Source organism: Manacus vitellinus, unplaced genomic scaffold (genome assembly GCF_001715985.3).
Source record: "Manacus vitellinus isolate BGI_N305 unplaced genomic scaffold, ASM171598v3 scaffold_24_pilon, whole genome shotgun sequence".
Lineage (NCBI taxonomy): Eukaryota > Metazoa > Chordata > Aves > Passeriformes > Pipridae > Manacus > Manacus vitellinus.
Window position 1 is genome coordinate 9065377 of NW_021939798.1, and position 19611 is coordinate 9084987.

Consider the following 19611-nt stretch of genomic DNA (forward strand, 5'->3'; position numbering starts at 1 on the left):
TGGCTGTGGAGTGCACAATAAATTCGAATTATCTAAGAAACCAGAGCTACTGTTGTGTGAGTCCAGAATATGGACAGGCAGATCTCTCATATCACCATCAGATATCGGAAACATGGATCTGCACCAGATTTTATTTTATGTAGTTAGGACAGTGCAAAGCCTGCAAAAGCATAAACCTTACACCCCACAAGAAAAAGAACCGGTTGGAGTTTCAGTTCTCAGCAAAAATCTGCAGCAGCACTGGCACAATGTGAAATACAGCACACTTCTCTGTTGCTCAGGGTATTCCTTTCTCACTGTATCAGCCCACTTTTAAGCCAGACTTAAGCCATTCCCATCCTGAACACTGACTCAGTTTGACAAAGTGAGTTGAAATCATGCCCTTCAAAAAGTGTTTCTTGAGTTGTGTGTCCCAGACCTCCCCAAGCAGTGATTTAGTAATTCTTGAAAATTCAGTGTTCAGCTCTTAATCTCTTTCTCTCCTTTGTAGACAGAGTCAATGCTTTCCTTTAATTCCAAGCTTGTTAAAACACTGTGTAAAACAACACTAAATATGTTCACAGAAATCTATAAAACAGACAGTTCTCATGAGCTTCGCTTATATGAAATCCTTTTTTTTTTCTCCTGGGGGTCAATGAAAACTGTATTTTTCCCCCAAAAAAATCAATATTTTAAAGCTATAAGTGTACTTCAATGCTTGTATTACACATATAAGAATGGCATTTTGCAAAGGGAAACAGAAGGAAAACACTCATCTGTTTAACAATGCATCGGTCATGAACAAGCACCTCTCTGGCTGTTTTACAGAATGGCACAATAGCCACAGCAATTAATGACTAAAGACTAAGCTGTTAACTACCAACAGTGTTTGTTCTGCTTAGTCCAGGCTCTTGGAAACACACCACCAACAAAGGATTGGGGGTTTGGCCGGTGGCCAACAATGGTCTCCAGGGACAGGTAAAGGAAAAGGGCAGGAGGACACATGGCAGGTGGAGAACAAAGGTAGATCAACTTTTGCTATTGGTAACAAAAAAATAGGAAGGAAGGAGATTTTCCCCTTCCCCCCTTTCCCCAGAAAAGAATTTAGCACAACATAAAAAGCTCAGCAAAACCACACCAGTCTTTCCCACGAGGGACAAAGGTTTCTCCGAGCCCAGCAAGGGAAGGAGAGAGTGAGTGTGAGACAAGTTCAGAGCCAGGCTGGTTTCAGACTCGGGTGGAAGGCCAGCTTTGAGGATGAACTAGCTCAGGAGTAAGGTTTAACGGTGCCAAAACCTGAGGCTGTTGGGAGATGTCGTTCCCAAGAGAAGTACATTCCAGAAGATCTTACAGGCTGATTACACTGTCACATTCCTGCCCAGCCTCGACAGACATTGTCGTGGAGAGGAAAATCCCGCTGGTGTTGACCAAAATCCAAGAAGTAAATTCAGCTGCAGGAATTCAAGCCAAAAGAACATGAAACTTGGGGAAAAAACAATGCAAACACAAAAGAACGGCTTGAGACCATCTTCCCTGGTTAAACTGGAAATCACATTGACCTAAAGAATTTAAACTTCAAAGCACCTGTGCCAGTAACACAGCTGCAGATTTTCCTCACAGCCAGTTTATTGTAATCTCTCCAGATATGTATTTCTGAGTTACAGAATATCAAACTTATTCTAATATACATCATATAAAGAACTCTATTCAATCCCTATCTCTATTTATGGGAAAAGTAGGATTGACCTCCAAAATGCAACACACCTCCTGAAGCAGACAGAATAAATCATTGTAATCTGACCGAGTGCCCTTTGAAACCCATGGGAATCACCACATTTCATCTACTGCCAATGAATTGGGCCCTTAAACATTAAAATCCTCCTCTGGGAATTCTCTGTTTCTGCTGGCTGGATCCCCTGCTGCTTGCTTACATCTGACATTTCCTAAGAGCCCTCAGCTCTGGCATCTGAACAGAGTTCTGCTGAAACGAGAGGCAAAGCCTATTTTGCTAACTAAGGGAAAAATGCTGAATAAGATTTTCAAATTTTTCCCTCTGCAAATACAGTGTTTTCAGGCAATCCCTTATGACAGGAAAGGGAGCTCGGAGTTCCCAGCCCATTCCAGCTGTTTGTTTCCATGTGCTCTCCGGGCTGGCGTGACAGCAAAGAGCGGCCGCGGTGCTGGTGCTCAGCACTGACATCTCACTTCCTCACACAGCACACACGAGTCCAGCCAATTCTGGGGCCTCTCAACTCTGCCTCCTGCTCTCAAATGCCTGTTCCTGAGGGCAGTTTCACTTTCTTCAGAAAAGAATTTCTATCTCACCGATAAAAACTTTTCCGGGGTCAGAAATCTCATCCCTTACACATAATTTCTTGTATAAGTTCACTGATTTTAAAAATAGTTAATTGCTACAGAGGTGTATCTACAAATGTTTGGGGTTTTTTCTAAATTTTATTTTAAAATTTAGAAAAATTCAGAGGTCTGGGTCCATCTATACTGAAGTCAACACAAGTTTTCCAGTAACTAAATCAAGACCAAAAAAGCAGCTCTGATTTCTAATCCTCCAATTCCTGACACAGATAATCATTAAATTATTTTGATTTCTTGTAGCTGTGAGATGTTTTGCTCAATTCTAAATTCCTGTTTCAGTATACTCATAGATAATAGAACTATGACAAACATTGCTGTTTACACAAGTCTGGACAAACCCCTGGTGAACTGTGAATGAAACAAGTTCTTTCTACATATATTTTCAGGGCATACTGTTCTGTCTTGAATGTGGGACACTTGCATCGTTAGTCTTTTTTTTTTTAAAGTGTCTCTTTATACCTCCCCAGAGAAGAATTAAAAATTAATTTTCCTCCATGGATTTGAATATTTACATGAAAGAAATTAACCCTGCCTTTTTTTCCAGGAGTCTGGAAGTTCTACAATTTACAGAAACTCTGGATTGCCAGTTTGTGCATCTGGGAATAAATTGCATTTCACAATGGCACCATCTGCTGGGAGATGAGCACGGCAGTGAAGTGCAATTAAACATGTGATTACTGGTATCCAACACCTCCTCCAAAGGGCAACATAAATTAAACCTGGAAAAGCAACCGAAGGAACCAGGGAGTTGATAATGACAGAATGTCACTGAGGCTTCCACATTGGAATTTTTCTTTTTAATACAACAGGAGCTAATTATTGCTATTTGGTTTTTATGCTTCCTTACTGATATGGTGCAACATTGAAGAACACTAGAAATCTAACCTTGACTTGTATTTCATGTAACACAAACCTCCACGTACCTCATCAGTTGGATAAAAGGAGAGAAATTCATTCTTTCAGAGATGTGAAATCAATTTATGATTCCATTATTTTTGTGGCCTGTGATACCACCTTGACCACCTTTCCTTGTGCCAGCAGCTTGTGAGTGACTCAGCTCCTCGAGGGCATTTTTAACCGCTGTCCACTCCTGCATTAACAAATTCCTCCGTTTAGAAACACACAACACAGCCTGTATCACTGTCACACACTGCCCTTCCCTGGCACTACACCAGGATTTGCATTTGTTTTGTTGAACATCCAGCATTTCTGGATGCAGCTGAAAACCAGCTTCAAGCTCTGCAGGAATACCCCTCACAGAGGATGGACAGTGACAGAGAAGAGATCAGAAACTTCTGGCTGGAGAGGGAATTAATCTGGAAATATTTCTCCTTGGTGATTCTCCAAGAATTATTCCACATAGGTTTCATAAGTATAATTCAGTTGGTAGTGACTCAACAAGCTGGTCCAAGTTGACAGGAAACCTTTCAGCAGAGTTAACACAAACCAAGAGGCAGAATGATCTGCTCCTTACCTGCAGCAGGTGCCCACACACAGCCAGTGCTGCCACTCATGTAACTGCTGGTTAAACTGCACAGAGGGGCAGATACTCCTCAGAGACACCTCAGTGTACACCAACAGAGGTTTGAAAAGGGACGAAAACCAGATAAGAGTCCTGGCAGATTTAATATTTTTTTTAGCATTTTTCTTTTCATTCAGTATGTTTTCTAAGGAAAAAAAAAAAGTTAACTTTTATCAGAGGTTAGGCAGCAGAAAAAAGTTAAAATTACAACTATGAGTTTGTAAAGAAGGCTGATTAAGCTGACTAAGAGAGTACTCCATATTTTTCAACCACAGCACTCTTACAGCAATTCCTGAACACGTTTCTCTGGAACACTCTTCATACAGTGATGTCTGAATTTATCCCATGAGAAATGTATTAGTAACCCCAGTTTTCTGTGTCTCATCCAAATTCTTTCTTTCTTTTTCCAGTTTTGGGAGAGGATTCAGAGGGCAGACATACCACATTTCATCTCTGGGAGATGTAGGAGCTGCTAGGTTATCAAACTGAGTGCCCAAAAGTTCCTTTCACCTGCTGACATGTCCTTTGCAACCTGCAGTTAATTGAAAACCAGTCACTACAACAAAATTCTCATTCAGAACCTGAGCATCACTGCAAGAAATTTAAAGCTACCTTAAATATCCATATAGAAGAGATAATTTCCTCTTCTACTCTTAATTGTCCTCCAGAAAAACAATCCTCTCACAAACATCAAGTAGTTAAAATAAACAGCAGACTGGCTCCCACAGCTATTTTTACAGGAGTGTAAAAATACGGTATTCAGTGAGGATCAAGCTATTTCACTAAAACCTTTCTGCAGACAAAACAGAGCCTTAATTTAATTCATCACCAGACATAGCTGTCAGTACATGGTGATTTCTAGCAAACCTTCTGCAGATATCTACTGTAGCAGATGCTCCTCCAGAACCTCTCAGGATGAGAAACTGGGGCTGGCAATAACTTTCATAATTCTGCTGAAAAATGCAAATTTCCCTGGAAGCCTGTGATAGAACAGACACAGTGTGAAGCTTTCACAGCCTTACTACAGAACACTATCACACTATTTACATTCTCAAGTCTTCACTGACCTTGTGAATGAAAGCTCAGTTTGGGTTTTATTCTCTTCCACCTGCTCGCTTGAGGCAGAATATTGTCACAGCACCAAGTGATACATATTTCCCTTTCTGACTTTTTAACTTACTTGTTTTGGTTGGATGGCTTCTGTTCTGTAATGCCATGTTCATTACTCTTCGCTAGATTTATTCAGTTCTTCTTACATGTACAGCCACATTAATTGCAGGCAGAAAATTTGTACATCTAATAAAAAGGGAACTCTGAGCTTACACAATATCACTGTTGGCATAAAACTCTCTGTGTACATGCTGAACAAAGCAACATCACCTTAGTCCAAAGTCAACAGTCAGCCCTGCCAGAAAAACAATCAGCATGGAAGTAAACTCAATTCCAAACAGAAACCAGGCCTTTGGACTCGTCCTCTTTGGACACCCAGGCTGTGCATCCTGAGGGAACCTGCACACACACCACTGAAGCTGCTGTACGTGAGAAATCCTGGTGACTACCAGACTTTTATTTTTTGAAAGGCATGGCCAAATTCACAGCTCATTTGCTCTGTAACCACTCCCCATTGCCCACACACAACATGAAGCAGCTTCTTAGAAAGAGAAAAGCACTGGGTGGTGGGTGAGCACCTCCAGGGCCTCTGAGGGGACACACCCATCTCTGAGGGGACACCATCCCGGGCGCCAGTGTCTCAGGGACTGTGTGTGTGGGTTTCTGACAAAAACAGGCTCCCACAACAGGAAAATGCACAAGTACCCCAACAGTTCTTCCCCCAACAGCTGCATTTTCACACGTGCTTCCTGACAGCTGTGAAAAGATGTTCCGCCCTTGTGGTTTGCTGTCAGCGTTTCCAAACCAGAAACATTTGCGAGGGGAGGGTGGAGATTGTCTTAGAAGAAAATAAAAAAACAAAACAAAACAAATCCCCTCCACCCCTAAAATTAAAAAGAAAAGAAAAACAAGGAGGAAGGAAGTGCACACACATTCTGTGAGGAAGTTTTGCAATGCTGCAAGAGCTGAGGATTTAGGAGAGATCCTGTATTACACCTCCAGACTGCCTTGCTGCCTTCAGAGACTGGAAACTAAGAAATAGGAAATAAGATGAAGATCACAACAACTCTTTTAAGGCATGTTCTGTGTAAGCAATTACCTCCTCATATACAACAGGGCCTGGAGCCTCTCAGAAGGCACTGCCCGTGTATGGCTGATGATCACACTTACTTTGTCCAGAGGATGACAAGGAAAGAACATCTACTTGCCAAGACTGTAATTTGTATTACGGATTAGCTCATCAAATTAGTCATCAAGTTTGTTTATGCAGTGCTGTTGAACTCAAGTTCTTTATGAGATCTCTAGCATCTAATACAAGGTCTCACTTCCTCACAGCCTCACATTTGAAGTTTGACCAAAATATTTTCCAAACCAGCTGGCTAGCTATAAATATTTATTAGCATCCTAAAACTTTTATAAATTTGATACTATCTTTTTTCTGGACTGTTTTTTTTTTAAATTATATTGCTGCTAAAAAACACCCAGTACCACATACTTCCTTAGTCTCAGCCATATGATCACTTGCACTATCTGTGGCAAACTTGACTTTTTGATACAGATCAGTGATTGATCTCATTCCCTTTTAAGAACAGTACCAGAAAAACTACCCAAAGGAGGTTGTAGCCAGGTGGGGGTTGGTCTCTTCTCCCTAGTAACAAGTGATAGGACAAGAGGAAACAGACTCAAGTTGTACCAGGGCAGGTTTATATTGGATATTAGGAAAAATTTCTTCATGGAAAAGGCTGTCAAGCCCAGGCTGCCCTGGGAAGTGGTGGGATCACCAACCCTGGAGGGATTTAAAACATGGGGATGTGGCACTTGGGGACATGGTTTAGTGGTGGACCTGGCAATGGTCAGACTCAATGATCTGAGAGTTCTCTTCCAACCTCAGTGATTCTATGATTCCATACATGGCAGCATGGTTCTACCACCCAACTCACACAGAAAACCACTGATTGTGTCCTAGAACAACTCTAGGCAACATTTACCTGCATCCCAAACTGCTGCTCCTCACTCTGTCACTACCCTGCCTGCCACAGGCTAAATGTGCATGGAACATGACAAAAAACTCTTCACAGAAACATCAGTAGAGATCAGCACTGTTTCCACATATAGAACTTCCTCAAGCCCTGGAGCCACTCCCCGATCTCTTTTGAAAGAAAGATCTGTCATGTAACTCCACCAGCTCTCTTGCCCAGTACAAGAAAATGTTTTTTCTCACAATTCTGCTGTTTTCCTACCGTAAGCCAAGGACATGCTTCTTTCCTACTCCAAATCTTTCTAAACCAGAACCACTGTTTCTCACCTGAAAGCTTTTCTTTTTCTTCTCTTAGCTCAAATGTCTCAGCAGATACAGAAAACTACTGCAAGTGGCAAAGGTAAGTTCACTTTTGTTGATTTTGAGATATGTGCTGCAATTGACTGTTAACCAAAAAGCGGGGAAGGGATTTAAAAATGTCCGAAAAGTTCATGTATAATTAAATCTTTTGCCTGTCTGTGCAGTGAGGCAGTTTACAAGTTTCTATACGAAGTTAACAGTCTCTTTGCTGACCTGTCTGTACAGTCAAAATTGCTCTAAGTTGTTAAAATATTTTTTCCCACTAGAAATGTTGTTATTTTAGTTATGAGTAGTTTAGTGCCATTTTCTATGAAAAGACAAGTTTTTACTGCAAATTTATTTGTATAATATCATAAAAGGAAACAAATTTGATAGACCATCAAGGTCCCTGCTACTATTCAAAAGTTCAATCTGCTTACACAAGGTTAATTCTGCCTTTTTACATACAGCCACAAATAAAATACTGCTTTTGCTTTCAGGTTCACATGCTACCTTTCATATGGCATATAAGGTTTTTCTCTCCTACCATTAACACTCCTAATGTTTGATTTATCTTTTGTACTTCTATTATTTTAATTGCAGCTGTAGTTCAAAAGTATTTTTGTTGGCTCTCCTGGACACATCTGTGGGCTTTGTGTGGCTGTGCCCTCTTTTGCATGAAGACATGCACTTTTTGTCATGTGTGAAGCTGCATACTGGTTTTAAAAAGTATGAACTTGAGTTGCCTGCTATTGGAGGTGGAAAAAAGTATATATTGCCCTATTTCAACAGAAATAAATATAGCTTGGTTCTCAATGTATTTGGGGAAAAATCTGGGAGTTTTTTGGGTGATAAGTGCAGTCAACTCACTCAGAAGTTTCTCCTTTCCAGGGATCCTGTCCAACCCCAAGCTCGAACTGGTTCAGAGGAGTTTGAACGTGGTGATGAACCAGAACGTGACCCTCTGCTGCTGCTCTGCCTCTGGATCTCCACCTGTCAGATACACCTTGTTCAAACACAACCAGCAGGTATCCTCTCTGAACAGGTCAGACTCGACCCCTGCATTGTTTACCTTGACTATCAGCTCTGCCAGCGACGTGGGTCCCTACAAATGCAAAGCTGAGCACAACACCTCCAGTGATGGAAAATACAGCAACAGCCTCAACTTCACCCTTATAGGTATGTCTGGCTGGGCACCTTCCCAACACTCTTTATTTTAGGGGCACAGTCTTGCCTGAGGAGCTGACCTTTACTGCAGATGGCTGTTATTCCCTCAGGAGTCAGCAGCGCTGCCCTGCCCTGGCTCACCAAACCCTCCATCCTTGATGCTCACCCTATTTTGCTGCTTAACTCTGAATCTTGCTTGGAGCTTGTCCTGTACTCAGTGATTGAGCCTTTTCAGTTTTCTTTTGTCAGAGCCAATTTCCAAACCAGTGCTGAGCTCACCCACCTCTCAAACAACGAAAGGCCAGAACGTGACCCTGTCTTGTTTCTCCGAGAATGGATCTCTTCCCATCACTTACATATTCTTCAAGGGAAAACAAAGTATCTCTCCCCCAGTGATGATGCATGAGAGGGAAGCAGCTGTGATTTTTCTATTTGTCAATTCCTCTACTGACTCTGGAACCTATAAATGCAAAGCTAATAATAGTTTTCCCAATAGTATGAAATACAGCAACAGTTTCAACTTCACATTAGCAGGTAAGCATAAAAGAGTTACCACTGACAAGCAGGGACCATATAAAGTTCAGAATGCTGCCATGATCCAAGTTTTTTAGCTAGATATTTTGTTCCTGCAATATCATGTTCAAAATATAATTTTTTACGACAAAAAAATAATTTTAGTTTTTCAAATGCATGCAAACCCACAGAATTCCACGCAGCCTAGACAGGAGAAGTTGAAGTGCCCATGAAGAATGACTGTAAAAGACTCACTTTTACAAGAGACCCCTGGTCCACCTTGGGGAGAGTCTGGTTTTATTTGTCTCTCTGGTCCTAGGAAAGAGCCTCCTGGCACCAGCAAGCTGGGGCACAGTGCCCTTGGCACTCTCCTGAGCACTTACATTAACCACAGTTAATCCAAAAGCTGAAAGAAATTCCAAAGACCTTGATTTTAATGCACAGAAAATACTTAAAATACAAAACATTTCATTGCATAAACACTTCCTTTTTCTTCCTTTTGGCAGAAGAGAGAAGCCATTCTCAGGCCCTGATAATTTCTCTTGGGCTGATCCTGCTACTACTCATAATAGGATTTGCTCTGGCAATTCCATTTTTCATAATTCCTTCATATAAAGCAAGTGAGTTATCTGAATGTCTCTTTCATTTTCATTTATGTTGTCATTATACTTTACTGTATATAAATCACCTTACCAGCAGAGTAGCTCTTGGTGATTTAGGATGTTGTCAAGTCTCCTCTCAACCAGCACTGGCAACTTAACATTGAAAAGGCAAAACTTCTACCCTGTTTTGGATGGCAGGTCTGGGATGGGAGTAACAAAGCAACATCTAATGTAATACACAGAAACACTGGAAGGAATTAGATCTCGTTGGAAAGGGAAATCTGTTAAAATCTATTAAAATGCCCTTGGTTAAAGAGCAATATTTATCATGAAAATAACATTATCTGAGGTCTCAAAATATTCAAAAAATATCATGAAACTGTTTACTTCCCTCTTAAGAAAAACTGATACAGGTATACACATGTTTTTCTTTTACAATTTGCAGAAAAATATAAGTCTACCAGGCCCTCAACTGGCTTTACATCAACAGTGAATGTGGAGGAGACTGAAAATGATGTCATATATGCAGAGATTGGTAAGTTCATGTCACCCCCCTGCACTCAGGATGGTATGGGCACAGTTCAGGCACTGCAGGAGCCTCATATATGGATTCCCTCAGAATGCATATTTGGCATCACCTGTCAGCCATGCAGCCAAAACTGCAGCTGGTTAAATGAAACGAGGTTCTATGTATTTACTAAGAGCCAACAAAGGGCTATATGGAGTTGTAGCAAAATAAAACTTACATAGCTCCTGCATTCTGTTCAAAATTGTTCAGTGCTTCTGCTCTTTATTCCATGTTTCTGAAGTTTGACAAGACTCAGTTCAAACTTAAATTATGAAGTGACAACAAAGCAATATTGTGCTGCTTCAGCTGCAGAAAATACACAGTAACAAAGACATTCTCCAATAGTCACAATGCTCTGAACTTGGGAGTTTTCTATATTTGCTCTATATGTGAATGTCTCTTTTGAAGGGGAAAAAGAAACCCCCAAACCAAACCAATAGCAAGGGCATTATGTTTCCCATTTCTGAATATCAAAATGGAGTCATTCTCTCCAAACTAACCTGCCTTCCTGATCCTGCAGTACACAGGTAAGGTCCTCACTGCCCTGCTGTGCAGCTGCTCGTGCCAGGGATCACTCAGCATCCCACCCACAGCCTGCAAGGACAGGGACAAGAGCTCTGATAAGGCCCGGGAATGCTACACAAAACAGGATTTATATTCACTAGAGAATCTCACTGCTTTATTTCAAGATTATAGAAAAAAAAAAGTCTGATCTAGTTGCTTGTAATTAACTGCTGTTCACCATCTTTAATCCAGAGCCTGTTAAGCCAGAAGAAGAATACATCAACTTTTCTGTTATCAGAAGAGAACATGAAAAAGGTGAAAACCTCAAGCTGTAATATTGGAATATCTGATGCTCACAACCATGTTTTGAGGGGACTTTGCTGGGTGGAGGCAGGGCTTAGATAGTTGTAGTTGCTCATGAAATTGCTTATTTACCATGGAGAAATTAAAGTAACTTTAAGACCTCTCTAGGGGGGAAAAAAGAAAAAGAAAAGAAGACAACTATCCTATGACCCAAAAAGTCAACAGCCTCACTATGAAACCATGCAGATGTTATTAGTAACCATGTTGCTGATGTAATGTTAATTCTTCTACTGGATATCTGTATGAAAAAAGCAATTATGAATTGTGCTATTCTGGCTTTTAGCAGGGAAGAGGGAATGTACTACAGTCTATTCAAAGGTCCTCATCAGAAACTGAGTACCAGGTATGATCTCTTTTGTGGTTAACTTAATCACATGTTTTTAAAGAATTTTTCAGTCCCCAAATGTGATAAGTACCAGCAAGTTTCACAGAAAGAGATGATGTTCAGATACCAGTTTCCTGGCCTAGGCAGTTTGTAGACAGATAGAAGCAAAATGTCACAGTTATAATATCCAAGGACTTCAACTTAAGAGAAAAAGCAGAACAGATAACAACTGGAAATACTGAACAGCAATTCCATTAAGATAAACAGCAGCTTATTGCCCAAACAGCACCATAAAAGCCACACCAAAGCAATGCAATCACTGCCAGGTATGACATCCTGCTGGACACAATATATAGTCTGGCATTACTGGCATCTGATGAATAAACAGAAAGGAATAAATTATTTAAAGCTTTCACCCAGCCCCAAGTTCCCGTACAGTTAACAATTCTCCTAAAGCAGAAACTGGATTGTGTGCAGACATAAGATAATCAAAAGGCTTTAGTTCAGTATAAATTAAAAAAAACATACAATCCCAAGTGTGTCCTCTTAGGCACACACTGGAGGATGTGTGTTGGGCCTCAGTACCTGTAAGGATGGGAATTTCTCAGTTCTACATTATTTCAGCTCTCAGGGTAGGGATAGGATGTCAAAATTAACTTTTGGAACAGCTAATTCCAAAACAAATTCTGCATCCTGCTACGGGCCGTTCTTAAATAATCCTGGGTTGTTCTAATGTCATTCCACAGCTAATTTAGAATTCCACATGTTTAACAAGTCACACTATGCTGACCTTATCTAACTATGCTGACTATATCTAACATAATTACACTATGTAGCAATTATTGTTACAAATAACTCATTTTTAGTTAAGAAGAAAATTTTAAGGCAAGTTCCTGTGTTTCATGACACTGATGACTATCAAGAGGCCATGTACCTTGTTGCACACACTTTAAGCACTTTACACAGTGACTCAACAAGCTCTGAACATGCTGTAAATCTCCAGAAGATCAGAAACACTCAATTCTGTATCTCTGCAAACTCTTGTATCTGATTTTAACCACTATGCTCAGCAGGAAAAATGTGATCACACATTAGGCTTTTTCCAGCATCTTATATACACAAGACTTTTTCTTTCCACAAAAAATACTTGTAAAAACCTTTACAATTTATTTAAATCTATTCCTCTGTTACTCTTGATAACTTACTTCTGATTTTTATGTTTATCAAGTGCAAGATGAAGTAGCTTGAATGCTGAAGAACTGGGGCCACGTGATTAAAACACATTCCTACAAACAGATAGTACAAAGACACTGATTTATTAAAACGTTTAAGATTTGGAAGTCTTTTATATAAAATCCCATTTTCCAGCAGAGATCATAATTGTGTTACCAACACAGATGAAAGCTGAATTTTTAGCTTAGGATGGAGTACTTTTACCTGACAGTAGAGACATGAATGAGGATATGGTTAGCCCTGCTAACCAAGGACAAGTTGCATCTCTTGCCTTTTTCCAAGGAAACCTGGAAGACCTGGATGGCCTAGACTTGGCAGCAAAGAGATGCACCACCAAACTTTAGCAGAGCTATTTGCAGAGAAACCACCAAGACCATGACAGCGCTGAAACCTGTCCAGGCACAGAGGTTTAAGAAAATCCCTTTATTCAGTGAATTCCAGCTTACACATTTTTGGCTGACGTCACATATTTAGTTAGAAAGTCCTTCAGCCTAGAAATGTGCATCATTTCCTTCATGGTGGTGTCTCTGCTCCTCAGCTGGACCACCCCGTTCTCCAGAGTGGCATCAGTTATCAAGATCGTGAAGAGAATGCTCATCTCATCGTACCTGAAAAGAAAAGAGTCCCCCTGTTACTGCTTTTGGTGTGTGGAAAAAATCAGATAAATTATGTGCCAATGACCACAAGCTGTAAATATTTATTTTTGCTGTACTGCACCAAGTCCAGCATGACGACACCAGTTTTCTTGTTGCCATTCCTTGCTTTCCTGATTACATTTCTTTAAATTATTTAGCTACTTTAGTACATAAAAGAATGTTATCTAGTGACCTATTACAGGAATATTTTTGCAGAAGTAGAATTTATCTGACTTACTTTGAATACTACTGCACATGAACAAATAGTTGTATTTATTTTCTCTAAGAAATATTCATCAATATCAAGATCCACTGACATGAGCAGCCATATGCCCCAAATTCACTCCTGATAAACAACTCATACATGAAGCCCCCAAATGGAATAGCTGTTTTTATATCCACAAATAATTCCATCACATACACTGACAGTAATGGTTCCAGATTTGGAAGAACTTTTAAGACTAGACACAGTGTGCTACTTGAAACAGTACTTAAGAATGAAACACAGAACCAGAGCAGACGCAAAAATGGGGCTGAGGGTGGGAAACAATTCTGAGAGCTTCTGGCTCATGTGAAGAAATTTATTTTCAATAGGAGAGTCTCTAAAAGGCATTTCACACTTCCAGGGAAATAACAATAGCACATGAAAAGCTTATACTTAATTTAAAAAATGAACAATATGCTTTTCATAATAAAACTACTCAAATCCAAGTCTGTAGTTTGGGATCAATGCCTTCAGTCATGTGGTTACTGCACCCAATGACTTCTTACTGAAATCAGGCATATTTGCACTAGTCCACAGAAAGTCATCTTTCACCTTCATACTTTAATTTACCAAAGATTGTTTCTCCTTACTTTGTATAAAGCTGTTCCAGAGACACTGGCACAGTTTCAAGATAACCTGGCCACACAGAAATTCTGTTTTCTGTCAGTTCATTGAACAGTCCTTGACAAACCTGTGATCATTTAAAAACAGAAGTTAAAAGACAGACTTTGAGGGTCTGAGACTCAACAAAGAAACCATTAGAACTCTAACATGTGTGGTATTAACATTCCTAGCTGGTGTTAATTTGCTGGCTGAAATAATCTCCAAATGGAAAGCAGCCTGGCAATTAAATCTCCAATTCTGTTTAAGAACAGTGTAAGTTTGCTCCTTTCTGTGAGGACTGACAATGACTGACTGACATAAAAACTCTTAAGAAATCCTTCTGAAGATGCAATCCATGTGTTAAGATAATTCTGAAATATTAAGAAGCTGGGAGGGACTGTGTTATTTATTTTCTTTAATGTTGCATGGAACAAGTATCAGGTCTATTAACAGCACCAAAAGCAGTGTGTCCACACAGGGAACTGCCTGCAGTGAACTTCTTTGGCTGTGACTCACAAGCTGCACAGCAGGAATCAAAGCAGCAGAAAGATTTTCCCCAACACAAACCCTGTCTGAACTGTAACGTGGAGATTCAATGCTCATAATTAAAATACTGTCTTACCACATACCTGTCTCAGCTCTGTTGTTGGACCTTTTCCTACATCCAAGGCCACTTTAAGAGGTGCTAAACAAGGATGTAGCTTAAGTACCTTGTAAATTTTAAAAAAGCAACAGATTACCAAATTTGTTTAGCAGCAATTCTACAGATCTAGGAAATAGTAAGTTTTTTTAACTGAAATTAAGGCTCTAAACAGGCAAAAATTTTCTCATAGCACAAATTCCTGAACTAGCAGCAAGCTGTATTTTATATAACTAGCACACTCATACTCCAGCTAGACTCACAGGGCAGAAATTACTCCATTTTGGCTGAGCCCCAGGAAAGAAATGAAGATTTGTTAGCAGAGCTCCATCATCTTGAACGGAGCCAGAGTGATCAGAGACAGCCCAGCAGACAGTTCCCATCCAGTCTACTGCCTGTTCTTAAAGAACAAACAGCTGTTTGGGTGACAAGCCCTGTCTGCCAGCCAGCACTCAAACTGCAGAGAAACGGGGTAAAAGTGGGAATAACCATGGTCCTTGGGAAGATGCCCCACTACCACCTGTGACCCACTTTTTCTGCTCTTCTCAGCCACCTTCAAATGCTGCTGGAAGAGACAAATTCCTCTTTTCCACAAACTGCAGCTACATTCCAACTTCTCTTAACTCCTTCACTGCTTGTATGGCAAGAGCCTGCCTGCCCATCAGAGAAAAAGGTAAAACAGGAAAGGGAACCTCAGAGTGAGAGAAAAAAATGCTTATGTGGGTGACAAGGCCTGCTGGGCAGTGCCATGGGGCCAGCCTGGTGCTACCAGTGAGAACAGTCAGTCTGCATCCATTTGGGAAGGGAAGAGGATGGCCAGGTGGAAAAAGGAGACATTTCCATGCTTGAATTTACCATATTGTCTGTGGCTTTTGTACTTAAGACTTTTGTTACACTTTCTACAGAAAGTTACCTTTCTCTGTGAATTTTTCTTTGTTGCTAATGGATTCTCAGCCAGCTGCAGGGAATCAAAGAGATAGGCCAAGACTCCTCGGTCCAGGTTTCCATTCATAGACAGAACATGAGGAATAACATTCTTCCTTCCATCTCGGCCCTGAAGAGAAAAAAACACAAAGGGAAACATCAAAGATTGACCCAAAAAGCCTTTTGCTTGCTTTAAATGTATAATGAGGCATTGAGGTCGAGTACCTTTATAATGTTTAAAGCACAATCAGACATGTATTTTAAAAAGTTATCAGGTAACACTGCAACACTGGGGAAAGCAGAAGGTCAGAGCAGGATGGAATTAGTTTCTTGCCTGCCACTATGATCATAAATTTAAATCTATGGCGAATACACTTGAAATTGCATTTTCCTTTGGAGATGTGTAGATTATTTCAAAGTAAACAGGAGGACCTCTCCCCACGTTCCAAGAAATCCCTGCCCCAGTTTTGTAGGTTAGTCTTCCACCTTCTCTACAGAAATAAACTGCAAAACCAGGAAACACTGGACTGTCACGAGAAGGAGAAGGTTGCAATTTACTGGTAAAATACCAAGTTACTCTCACTTTCACTGTTCAGCCTGACTTCAAACATTGCCATTCACTAGAAGTTTGTCCCCCTCCAATACATTCAGTGGAGAGGTTTCCCTCTAATCCATTCCCTCTTTGAGTGTGGTAACTTCTATAAAGCCTTTTGCAGTGTTTATAACCCATTAACCTACATAATATTCCACATATATGGATGTGAACAAGCTACAGCAAGAAAAAAACATTTACAGGGTTTTTTTTTCATGCAAACTGAACATTGCAAAGCACAGTCTGATTTCCCTTGACATCTTTTAACAGACACAGGTAAAGACAGCACTGATAACAGCTGTCTTGTCAATACAGTTCATTTCTAATCACAGTTAATTAACTTATTGCAAAAAAAGTCCCAAAACACTATTTTATCATCTTCTGAAAATGGAGGTCTGACTGCAGAGTATCAACTGTACTACTTTTACAGCCAACAAATAACAAGACAGTCACCTGTTAAGCAACAGGACCAGCAAAGAAACCATTTCTCTCACACATTACCCTCTTTATCAGAAAAGATTTTTAATATAGTGAAGCTTACAAGTAATTTTGAACTTTCCCCTGGATACATCTGTAACAGTTCAGTATCACCAAGGTTCTTCAGTGTTTCTATTGTTTCTGTCCCCCAAGGAAACTTGTAATGTAACTTAAATCCTCTTCTGCCTTCTTCATCATGAAAGTCACTGCTGCTGAAGTTAGATGGGCCTACTGCAAACTGAAAATAAAAGGTGTAAGAGGTGTAACACTGTGAATCCTGTATTAACTAAAAAACCAAGTCTGCAATGCAAGCTGAAATCTGTGATTTTCAGCAAAAGATTTTTAGAAATTACAGCCCAAATCTCTCTGTTGTTTCACGGCATTTTAATCTCACATCACTTACAAACACAAAACATTTGGCTTTCTGTAAGCCACGTGACAAACTTCTTATCGGGTTTGTCACAAACTTCAGTTGCTTTTCAGTTTCCACGAGAAATAAGCCCATTTCAGTGGCTAGAACCGGCCAGTAATGTAAGGCCATAAAACCAACCAGGGTGACTATTGCCCCTCTGAAAGGAGCAGGCCAAGATTCCCCAGGGATATGCTGCTGTTACCTTTCTCCACCACTGGAGCCTCTGGCGTAGCCAGTAATCGAGCCACTGTCCTGAAGTTCTGGGAGAACTAAACCATGCAAGCAAGGACGTGGTCCTCTCTCCTATTCTTTAAACAATAGCAAGGGCAGCAAGTTAACACCTTCGGAAATAACAGGGGAAAAAGCAAGAGACAGCATTCAAAAACGATCCAAAAGTGAAACAGGTGTTAACAGTTGCTTTAAGCATGGAAAGGGATTAATCCCCCTATTACTCTACCTTGTAAGGTTTTCCTCGGGTTGTTCACTTTCTGGAAGAGAATGAAAGCACACTCCAATCTGAGCCAGGCCACAGGGCAGTCTTTTGTTCACCAGCTCTAAGCAGCTGACATACTGCTCCAGAACACCTGTCAAAAGGTAAATCCCTGAATTTAGTGGCCACTGGGAAGTTTTTTTACATTTTCAGTCTACCAACAGCAAACGTAGAACATGACACAAGTGTTGTTTGTATGTGAAGCCTCACTAGCACTGATGCTTTGCAGGGACGGGCTCATTTTTAGTGCCTTTCCCTTAACTACAGAGTGCACCCCCTGCCCACCTGTGCTGCTCAGGTCCTCGAAAAGGACAAACTCAGAGTACGCAGCCAAAAGACCTGGAAAATCCCCTTAAACGCAGCTGTTTCTCTCCCAACCAGAACCCCGTTAGCAGGACCCAGGCTGTGCGGGGCCGCCCGGGACCTACCGGGCAGAAGGCTCTCCCGCAGCACCCCCGCGGTGCCCAGCACTTGGTCCAGGGCCGGGCTGTGCCCACAGCCCTGCAGGGCGTCCCGGCAGCGTTCGGCTGCAGCAGCCTGCAGGCCCCCGCTATCGTCCCGCGGGGCTCCGGAGCGGGCCGTGGAGCGGAGCATCCACGGCGAACACCTGCCCCGCGGGGGTATGGCCGAGTCCCACCACTGCCGCCGCCAGGTTGGCGCGCAGTGGCCGCGGCCCAGCGGGCGAAGCCCCGGGTGCCTGCCCGCTGGCAGGTTAGGGCGCCAGGCAGCGGCCTTCTCGCGCGCGCAGCAAGGAACCGCCTCGCCGCCAGCACGACCTTCCAGCAGCTCCTCGCCCCGCCCCGCGCCTCCGCCCCGCCGCCGCCCGCCGCGTAGCTTGGTGCCGCGCTGCGCACCCCGGCGGCTTTCCCGCCCGCCCCGGGACGCGCCCGTTCGCCCTCGGTCTCGGGGCCGCCACCAACGCGGCGGCGGGCCGCCCAGCCGCCTAGCCCTGGCGGGCGCCCAAGCTGCCATCCTTTCCCCGCTCCCTACGGCGGCGGGCCGGGCGGCTGCGCATTGCGCACGTGACAGCGCCACCGGCCCGCCCCCGCCGGGGACCCCCGACCTTAGAGCGACCTTGGACCCGACCCTGGGCCGAGCTCGGCGCTATCCTCAAACTTCATTACCTGTGCCCAGCCCGATCTTCGCACCTTTTGTAAACGTAATGGTGCTGTGGTATAGCTTTAACAAAAGGAATTAGTGTCTTCAAGCTGGACTTCCTCGCCTTTTGTAAACGTAGCTTATGTCGTCGGGTAACTTATAATAGAAGTTGTGTAATATAGAACGTTGTGTTTTGAGCATTCAAAATCAGACAAATAAACATGCATTAGGTAGGCAGAGCATATGTAGCAGGTAGGAGGGTTGGTGTAAATTTTACTGTATAGAAGATGTCCCTTTTTAACCATATTTTTGGAAGCCTCCACCTTGCACCCTGTGCAGAATAAACGTCTTCTTTCTAAACCAAACTGTGTCTGTGTTTAGAGAGCACCTAAAATCGGCAACAAGGCCACAGCTGCCACGGGGTCACATCTCACCTTCCCCTCTCGGACACGGAGGTCCAAATCTCTGGAGGGGTTAGAAGGGGCAGTGGGGTGGGAAAGACCCTGCTGTGATGGGAACACGGGGCAGCTGCCCGGGGACATTCCAGGGGAAAAGCCCATCCCCGGGGCAGCCACAGGCCCGAGGCACAGCAAGGCAGAGCTCCTGCCAAGAGGGCGGGTGAGGCCCCTTCGCTCCTCGGGGCTCTCGAGTTCACGCTGGCAGAGCAAAGGCAGCGCAGTGGAAATTTCCATAGTCGCTGCATCACGAGTTCGCAGCGGCGCCAGGAGGAGGAGCGTGAGACGGGAACCATTCTGCGGGCTGGAGTCATGAAAGGCTCGGGCTGGGATAATCCCCGCGCCGGTTCTGCTGCTCAGCCCCCACCCCAGGACCCAGGACTGAAAAGACGCATTAGTAGGGCACTGGGTCAGCCGGAGGAGCTGCTGCTCCTGGGTGGAGAA

General features: G+C 42.5%; 2 protein-coding genes and 1 long non-coding RNA gene across 3 annotated transcripts; 1 reads left to right on the plus strand and 2 right to left on the minus strand.

Annotated features, from left to right (window-relative positions):
- Positions 1 to 8: 8 nt before the first annotated feature.
- LOC108639803 lies at positions 9 to 9080 on the minus strand. Its single transcript, XR_001920743.2, has 4 exons — positions 8172 to 9080; positions 3827 to 4019; positions 3276 to 3442; positions 9 to 1430 (listed from the first exon to the last, which is right to left on the minus strand). It is a non-coding gene; the product is annotated as an uncharacterized LOC108639803 (long non-coding RNA).
- On the plus strand, positions 7285 to 11396 carry MILR1 (mast cell immunoglobulin like receptor 1). Its single transcript, XM_018073209.2, has 7 exons — positions 7285 to 7362; positions 8193 to 8480; positions 8718 to 9002; positions 9488 to 9601; positions 10029 to 10118; positions 10908 to 10970; positions 11302 to 11396. The coding sequence occupies exons 1-7, from the start codon at positions 7323 to 7325 to the stop codon at positions 11352 to 11354; spliced, it is 933 nt and encodes a 310-aa protein (XP_017928698.1). The 5' UTR covers positions 7285 to 7322; the 3' UTR covers positions 11355 to 11396.
- Positions 11397 to 12980: 1584 nt separating this feature from the next.
- Positions 12981 to 18586, minus strand: POLG2 (DNA polymerase gamma 2, accessory subunit). The gene is given in 10 exon segments (XM_029960093.1): positions 12981 to 13184; positions 14067 to 14167; positions 14709 to 14789; positions 15633 to 15773; positions 16777 to 16950; positions 17327 to 17432; positions 17582 to 17708; positions 18043 to 18191; positions 18193 to 18226; positions 18229 to 18586. Coding segments are annotated over 10 exon segments (1437 nt in total). The 3' UTR covers positions 12981 to 13018.
- Between the last annotated feature and the right edge of the window lie 1025 nt (positions 18587 to 19611).

What these genes read in the sequence shown, in the direction of transcription:
- MILR1 (XM_018073209.2), top strand. Translation starts at nt 7,323, where the DNA reads ATGTCTCAGCAGATACAGAAAACTACTGCAAGTGGCAAAG. An exon ending in CCTCAACTTCACCCTTATAG is followed by an intron (nt 8,481 to 8,717) that starts GTATGTCTGGCT and finishes TTCTTTTGTCAG; the next exon opens with AGCCAATTTCCAAACCAGTG. An exon ending in TGTCATATATGCAGAGATTG is followed by an intron (nt 10,119 to 10,907) that starts GTAAGTTCATGT and finishes TCTTTAATCCAG; the next exon opens with AGCCTGTTAAGCCAGAAGAA.